The following is a 7,932-nucleotide window of genomic DNA, read 5'->3' as shown; positions in this document are numbered from 1 at the left end:
TGTTCTGAGCCTAAGATATAAAAAGGGGCGTCCCTCCTTTCCCGGTCTCACTCGACTTTTATCGGCACGTCTTCACGTTCTCCTGTTCTCCACATAAGGACAAAAGGTATTTGCGCCGTTCGCATTTACTATAATTCTGATATTTACGTAGGCGGAGGTCGAGCGTTCTGCATTTATAATTCTATTTTAATGTAAGGTCTTGGTATTTTTGAAAGATATATTTTTAGTAATCGTTAAATATTAAAATTCTAAAATTCGATGTATTTTTAGTGCAGAACATATGAAAAAACCAGACCAGGCAATTCTTAGCCTAATTTGGTTGTTTTGAATACTTATGTAACCCGAAAAGTAGGGCAACGTGCTGCAGTTAAGTAGGTCACTAAGACAAAGACCAGCCCGGTTTTACAAAATGGCGACGAGGAAAAACCCGGCTAATGGCTAAATTAAACAAAGGCATCCCTTGTTATGAATTCGAAATGACGTTAGGTTTTAATGAGGGTAACTAAGTTTACATCGTTCATTTTACACATTTTATTAACCAAACAGGCATTTGTATTGCTTCGAAAAACCGTCATGAGTGTCTGACTAAAAAGTGCGCAACTGCCAGGCGCCATTTTGTAACTGACCTACTTTCTGCTAAAGCTGCGTCATCGTGCCTGCTGTTTAATCGATGAGGCTGGAATGCGACGTGTGGGATTTTCTTTAACACTCTTAATTTTTTTTTTTTTCCCCCCTTTTCAGTTACTTCGTGAAAATGTCGGATGAGGGTAAGCTGTTCATCGGAGGTCTTAGCTTCGAGACCAACGAAGATTCTTTGGCTGCAGCTTTCGGCAAATACGGAACCATCGAAAAAGGTAATCTATTTAGATGCGTTTATGTAACTGTATTCTATAGTGGAAAAGGGCGCAATTTATATTAAACATAAGTTTAAAAATATATATTTAATTTTTTTTAGTTGACGTGATCAGAGACAAAGAGACCGGAAGATCTCGTGGCTTTGGCTTTGTGAAATACGACAATGTTGAGGATGCTAAAGATGCTCTGGATGCCATGAACGGAAAGGTAATTTTTGTGCTTTTATGTACTAGCCGTCTGCAACTAAATATTTTAAGACACAAACTAATTTGTGTCCTTTAATGCCCTGCAGACACTTGACGGTCGGGCAATTCGAGTTGATGAGGCAGGAAAGGGTGGTCGCTCCAGAGGAGGCTTTAGCTCTGGTCCACGTGGGGGCAGATTCAACTCAGGTGGCCGTGGGGGAAGGGGACGTGGCTTCTCCAGGGGTGGTGAGTATTGCAACCAAACTAATTCACTCTCCTTTTTTTCTCCCTGCTTTGTACGTAATTTTTGCTCTGTGCATTTAGGTGGCAGCTACGGCGACAGAAGCTACGGTGACAGAAGCTATGGCGACAGGAGCTTCGGAGGTGGAGACAGAAGCTTTGGCGGCGGCGGCGGTGGATACAGAAGTGGAGGATATTCCTCAGGTGGCTACAGGGACAACAGGTAAGTCTGCTAACCAGCCTTTGAATGGCAATATCTACAAGCAATAAAGACAGTAAAACTTACTTTTGCTGTCATCTTTTAGGGGACAGGGTGGATATGGTGACCGCTCTGGATCCTATCGTGACAGCTATGACAGCTATGGTAAGCATCTTTTATGCGACTAAATGTAGCTATTTTTGTGGGCTGTTATACATTATGTTTAGTGTTTTACTAAAGATGTTGACAACTTGCCATAGCACAAATTTGGAGGATTCTTTTGAAAAGTTCTTTCAAACTGCCATATTCAAGTAATATTAAGGATACCTTTTGTAGCCCTAATATTTAAGACTCATGTGTGCCCCTCAGTTCTGTACCTGAGCCCAAGGTCAAGCCTCATTGCATACAGTTGCCTCTTTGCTGTCCCGTTCCACACTGAAAGAGGCTGGTGGAGACATTTAAGCTCTAAGGCAGACAATGCCACCTTCAAAAGTCGCTCACTTCTCAACTGATGGAGCCCTTTGAGCAAAAAAAAAAAAACCAAGGGAGGGTTGTAGCACTAGCTCTAGTGGATTGAATGGATATTGTGAAACACCAGTGTCAACATTCAGTGTCTTTACCTGTGCCCACTTCTTATCCTCCAGCGACACACGAGTAAACCTCCCTGATTCAAGATTCATCACTTGGCTGGCCGTATTTGAAAGCTGTGCTCCTCAAGGAAAAAAAAAAACATGTCCACATGTATTATGTAGTTCTGTTGTAGAAGCTTGGCATCTGACTTAAATGTAGCCATGAGTTTTGGTTATTTCTCAACCATGTTACAAATTAAAATTCAGTAGTCTTGCTCAATTGACCACTCCCATCGTTCAAAACATCTGTATGATCTCACAACTGTACGGTCCCCTTCTTTTATTAACGTGAGGATAAAGCAGCTATCCACATTGCTTTCTGTCGATCAGTTAATCAGCTAATTTCTTTTGTCCAGCACTTTAAAGTGTTTTGTTTTTTTATAAGATCTTAAATGGGGCTTTTTTTTTGTTATCCTTGTTGATAAACTGACCTACCTCCTACCAAATCTTTAAACTGAGGAAAGGACAACTAGCATTCTCAGATTAACCTTTGGGGGATTTTATTGTTAAATTTCTTAAACTATTGAGAACCTTAGCTTACCCAAGGCTCATTTTGTGTTCAATCTCCCAAAAGAGTGAATTCCTGGTGAACTACACATCCGAAGTGGCCGGCTGTTCATGAAGTTGCAAAATGCAGCATGCTACAGTCCGCCCAAGGTATCTTCTGTGCTCTGCTCAACATCTGCATCTTAAATGTGCTGTAAATGGACTCTCTTGTTTAAAGTGATCAGAAAATGTAACTTCGTTACCAGAGTAAACTGAACGGGAACAGTTTTTTTGTACTTTATGTTCTTTGTATGATCCAAGATTTTTTTTTTTCTTTGTCAGTTTGGCTTCATGGAGCCTATTAAAACAATGTGAAATAATCCTGATTCCGTTGCCTCTTCAAAATGATCACATGGGAAATGATAAGGTGGTGGCTAACTCATTGCTGCGTGGGAACACTGTTTTAATTCCCAACATCACTTTAAAATGGATGTTGTGGAAGGGCACTAAAATTTGGCTTTCTTCCATGAAAGATTAACTTGTGCAGCTGCTTAATTTCTATCATGTAAGGTTAGGCAAATTTTCTTTTGGTCCAGTGCCTCCTGTACATTTGTTAAAGGAATTTGATTTGAACCCTGTCCAGCGAGTTCAAACTTCCAGTGAAATTTAAAATTGAAAGTGACAAGTTTTCAAGCCATCAGCTGGTGTCCTGTCAATGCTTCAGTATGTTCAAGACCTCAGCTCCTTCAAAAACCTACAAGTCCTTGGAGAGAAGTGTTGCGCCTGCCAACAAGTGCTCAAAGATGAAAAGCTGCTCTTGCCTATATCATAAATGAAGAAAGTAGGCCAGTGCACGTGAGGTAAAAATCTCCTTTTGCTTTGCTCACATCCTTGAAAAGCAGTTCTCATTGTTTCCATGAATACCTACAATTGTGTAAAGTCCTGTGCTTCAGATGTCTCCTGCAAACATGCCATGGCCTCCTCCCCGAATCAGATAATTCCATAATGAGGGAATGTTTTAAGGAAGCTTCCGGATTGTAGCGCTCTAAAAGTCCACAACATTTGCCTCTAAGTCACGGATAGAATTGTGCTCGGTCAAGTTCTGTTCACCCCCATTGCTCCTCAAAATTTCCTCCAGTAACTTTCCAAGTCACCCATATTACTGCAACCACACTACTTGAAATGTCTGATCTCCTATGGCAAGTTTAAGTGTTGCATGCAGAATCTTGTGCTCCCTGTGTGTTCTTTAGGCCTAATTGATGTCTTTCTCTAGGTTGAACTGACCCACTGAGACTTGACTGGATCTCATCACAGCGTGGCCTGATGGTTACAGCTGGCAGTGCCTCATGCAGACTCGCCTTATCGGGTAAATGGCACTACATGTAGACCTGTGCAGGTGAAACTGCTTAACATTTTGAGTGAACCTGGCATGTTGTGTTGCAGGTCGCTATGAAGGAGTGGGTTTGGTGCAGTCGGCACCGAAAAGTACGGAAGGTCCTTTTGGATGGCTTGTCAGAAACGGATGTGTAAAACATAAGCAACTGTGAAATGTTTAACATCAAAGACGGACATTCTGCAGCTTATGCTCCCTTTTATTTTTGTAAAATAAAGCTGAGACTAAATCAGTTGGTCTTGTTTTTTACTTTTGTGATACTTTGGGTTGGAAAAAATTATATGGCTAAAAGGCTTTTCTGCCTGATATATAATTTCAGTTTAATGGCCTTCACATTTGAAAAACTGCTTCCCTTTGATCTGGCAAATTAATGGTTACTGTAGTCCAAGAGCATCCCCTCATTGGTTGCTAAGGCAGTTGTGCATGGCAACAGATGACTCGATGCTTTGATGTAATCTGTTACTAAAGAAGTTGACCAATAGGTGGAGTGTTTTTAAATGGTCTTGATTTCTCCATTAGTCTGCCCTGTTACTAGGTGGGCAGAAGCCAGTTGACATGCTGGGTGCTATGAAAATTATCTTGTTAAACTAGACTGGATTTAGTGGTATCTGCATAAAGTTTTGTAATTCTAAGCACTTAAATCTTTAATTTGTAAAATTTGACATGCTTTTCAAAAAGCAAAGTTTTAGATTTTTTAAATCAGCTGTTCTGGATCAGAAAACATGCAGGACGGTGAGCACCAGGTTTGAAAAACTGATCCAACATCCATCCCACAAACTGACAGCTGCTATATTCAGAGCTGCCCCACTGCAAATATCTGCCAAAAACTACACTATTTTACAATGAAAAAGTTAAGAACTCCAGAAAAAAATGATTTTAAAACTGTACTAACCTAACTAGAATCTTACACCTAAATCAAAACCAGAGTAAAGAAACAGATTAGGGTAAAGAAAACTTTATTGAACATTTACAAGCTGAAGTGAGCGAGGGCTCAGGTCCACAGGGGAGCTGATGGAGTCTGAGACGATCTTCTTCACGGCTGGAATCACACGTACCACAGGAAGCCAAAGCGCTTGTGCAAATACTGCTCACGTGGCCGGAGGCTGAACAGCTCGTCCGACAGCGGGGGGACCCAGCGATCGGTGTGGAAGACGCTCTCACCCACCTGCAGAAAACATTACATTGACAAATTTTATTGTGACTTGAATTTCAAGTCAGATAAGATTTTGATAGTAGAAAAACGGAATCAGAATTTTGATGAGATTTTACTGAAAAGGACATGATGGTCTTCTGGTCAATTTTATATAATTTTAATCTACGGCGCTCATAAAAGTATTAATTAAATTTTTCCAATCAGAGTATTAGCAGTTTTCTTCTACCTGGCAATTTACTGCCATGTGCTGCAGTGTAATAGAAAATTAATATACTTGTTGATCACCATACTTACTCAGCTCAATTCTGTGTGATTGAGTCTTCCATTTAAAATGTTTTCAAAATAATGTGTTCAAGTAGGTCATTTATTACAAGAGTAAATAATAAAGATAGTAAAGTAAGAATATTATTGCTCCCTTTACCTTGCTTCCTGTAGTTTGATCTTAGATATTGGAATAGAAGGTGCAGCGATGTAAACTTGTATGAAAATTAAAGCTATTGCAAGAACATTGAAGTTATACATGAAAAGAGAATGTGATGCCTCAGAATATTATATAACAACATAGTTATGAAAAATATAAGGAATAATTTCGTGAATATCTCCTCTACCTTCCAGCCTGGCACATCTTTCATGATGATTGACTCCTCTTCCAAGTTTTCCCTCAGCATCCTTAAAGTTCTGTGGAAACGTGAAACACATTTGTTACGTGACGATCCGATCCCACTTCTGAACGTCGACGTGCGAGTTCTTATCCTCACCTTCGGTCGTGCTCTGCCTGAATAAGCGGCATCAGTGCTATCCTGGCCTCCAGCTCCTCGATCAGCAAGCGCCTGCGACACAAATCCATCCCACATCACAACCCCGCTGTGGACATCGCAATCTGACAAGAGGAGCCAAAACGAGAGCCGCGCCTTACCTCCTCTCTCTGTTCCAGCTAAATATCCGCCAGTAGCCGATCGCCATGATGCCGATCCCGATTCCAAACATGCTATACCCTGGTAATTGGAGAAATAAGTCACGCATTACCTCTGATTCTCCTCACATTAATTTCAGCTATTTGGATTCACAAATCTAAATTGGATTATTTTGCATTTAATTTAACTTCCTTTTGGGATCAACAAAGTATTTTTTTTAACTGAACTGAATTCCTTATATACGTGCAAATAAAATGAAAGGTGATTTTTTTTTTAAAATAACATTGATGCATTGTGTGTTAATAATGTAGATTAGATATGACTACTCTAACTTATCAAGCAACACAAGCTTGTCAACTACAGCATCAAAATGGCCAATTTGTTTGTAAAAACAGAGTAAAGGCTTCAAAGACTTAAAGAATCTAATCGATCCAGAATATTTCAGTCCCATTTTAAATTGTTTTAAGTATTGGAGTTTACAAACTTGATCTGATGGCAAACAGTAATATACAAATATAACATAACCACAAAAGCAGTTTTTAATGATGATTTCAAGTATTGTGAAGAAAAATTCATTCAAACTGAGGTACACCAGGTTCACTTAGCAGGCCAGGGTGTGGTTAGTTTATTAAACTAAAGGGAAAAAAAGCTCATATTATCAGATAATATGACAAAGTTCCCTCTTAATAAATGCAATCATTATTTAGAGACTGCATGTTGCGTTAAGTCCAGGTTATCTTTGCCTGATATTAAAAGTTGTTTGATTCATTCAACTATTCTGCCTTACAATAGACACATTTGGTAGTTGAGATTCATTCAAAGCGGTAATAAAATCAAAGTATTCCAGGAATTTCCTACTGCAATTGAAGTAACACTCGTGCAGCTACAGATATGCGTTAAACTAATTAGATAATCAATAGTTTTTCACCCCAAACGAACTATATCCTTCAAAACGACCGAAGTAAACAAAGCAAACATGCTAGCAGTTTAGCAAGTCCCATCGCCTAAAGTGTTTTCTAGGTAATGCATATGTTTAATTTACTAATACATAGCACCGGTGCAAATCATAATATTGTTCCTTTACAGAAGCACAACTACATAAAAAGAAAAACTACCAACAGCGAGCCTTCCATTTCAGATTGTGTCTATGTGAGCTGACATCGAGCAGTTAGCATGAGCTAATGTTGGGACAGTGCAAGGTCTCCAGTCGGACTGGAGTTTCTCTTTTTCCCGGATTTAAGAAGGTTTATATGCGGTGTATGTACCCGATAATCCTCGTTTCGGAAGATTTCTCTTGTAATCAAAAGCAGAATATCCTCCCGGAGGAGGCATGTCCTGCTTCACCTTGGACCCCGCCATCTTGCCCAGGCCTCCTCCTTCATAAACAGGGAGTCTTCTTCTTTAAGGCACAGAGAACAGACTGTAGATGCGCTCCACATCGCCCCCACGTGTTCGATCAAGGAAAACCATTTTATTGCACGTCAAAGACTAGTGACAAAATTATGTATATACTATACATAGAGGTGAGCAGAGTAACTAAGAGTTTTACTTGAATATTATGTTAAAGTTATGATAATGACGTGAAAATAAAAAAGCAATCCGAGTAAAAGCAAAAAAAAGTATTGGGCAAACTAGAAAACAGCATAAACCTATACTTGATTGTAAGCAGACCCTCAACTACCTGCAACATGTCCATTAAATCCAATAAGATGGAACAAGTCAGACAAACCAGGCATGTCTGAAGACTTCATACATCCATCTAGACATGAACAGATTTAGCAATAGCTGCAAAGGTGAGATGACAGCTAGATGTTCTTTCAGCAACAAATCCAAGTTTGTACTGGAAAATAATTCACTTCCTTGTTTGCTCAGCTCTGG

General features: G+C 39.6%; 2 protein-coding genes across 6 annotated transcripts; one reads left to right on the top strand and one right to left on the bottom strand.

The window, feature by feature from the left end:
• cirbpa (cold inducible RNA binding protein a) lies at nucleotides 1-4,219 on the top strand. Of its 5 annotated transcripts, none has more exons than XR_015765928.1 (7): nucleotides 1-106; nucleotides 742-854; nucleotides 956-1,062; nucleotides 1,148-1,503; nucleotides 1,586-1,644; nucleotides 3,868-3,960; nucleotides 4,038-4,219. XR_015765928.1 is itself a non-coding variant. In XM_015012493.2 (7 exons), the coding sequence occupies exons 2-7, from the start codon at nucleotides 755-757 to the stop codon at nucleotides 2,135-2,137; spliced, it is 519 nt and encodes a 172-aa protein (XP_014867979.2). In that variant the 5' UTR covers nucleotides 2-106; nucleotides 742-754; the 3' UTR covers nucleotides 2,138-2,974. The 5 variants fall into 5 exon arrangements, 4 of the variants coding, with proteins under 4 accessions (XP_014867979.2, XP_014867977.2, XP_087871110.1 ...); XM_015012493.2 differs by lacking the exons at nucleotides 3,868-3,960; nucleotides 4,038-4,219 and adding an exon at nucleotides 2,124-2,974 and having other exon boundaries at nucleotides 2-106; nucleotides 1,148-1,247; nucleotides 1,365-1,503; XM_015012491.2 differs by lacking the exons at nucleotides 3,868-3,960; nucleotides 4,038-4,219 and adding an exon at nucleotides 2,124-2,974 and having other exon boundaries at nucleotides 2-106; nucleotides 1,148-1,286; nucleotides 1,365-1,503.
• Nucleotides 4,220-4,926: 707 nt separating this feature from the next.
• ndufa13 (NADH:ubiquinone oxidoreductase subunit A13) lies at nucleotides 4,927-7,478 on the bottom strand. The gene is made up of 5 exons (XM_015012494.2): nucleotides 7,320-7,478; nucleotides 6,057-6,135; nucleotides 5,899-5,970; nucleotides 5,749-5,818; nucleotides 4,927-5,152 (listed from the first exon to the last, which is right to left on the bottom strand). Exons 1-5 carry the CDS (start codon nucleotides 7,411-7,413, stop codon nucleotides 5,033-5,035), a joined length of 435 nt encoding a protein of 144 aa, XP_014867980.1. The 5' UTR covers nucleotides 7,414-7,478; the 3' UTR covers nucleotides 4,927-5,032.
• Nucleotides 7,479-7,932: the final 454 nt, after the last annotated feature.

Source organism: Poecilia mexicana, unplaced genomic scaffold (genome assembly GCF_051168715.1).
Source record: "Poecilia mexicana isolate PSO_F unplaced genomic scaffold, ASM5116871v1 scaffold_17, whole genome shotgun sequence".
NCBI lineage: Eukaryota > Metazoa > Chordata > Actinopteri > Cyprinodontiformes > Poeciliidae > Poecilia > Poecilia mexicana.
The sequence above is the reverse complement of the archived record's forward strand: the minus strand, read 5'-3'. Positions and strand labels throughout refer to the sequence as shown.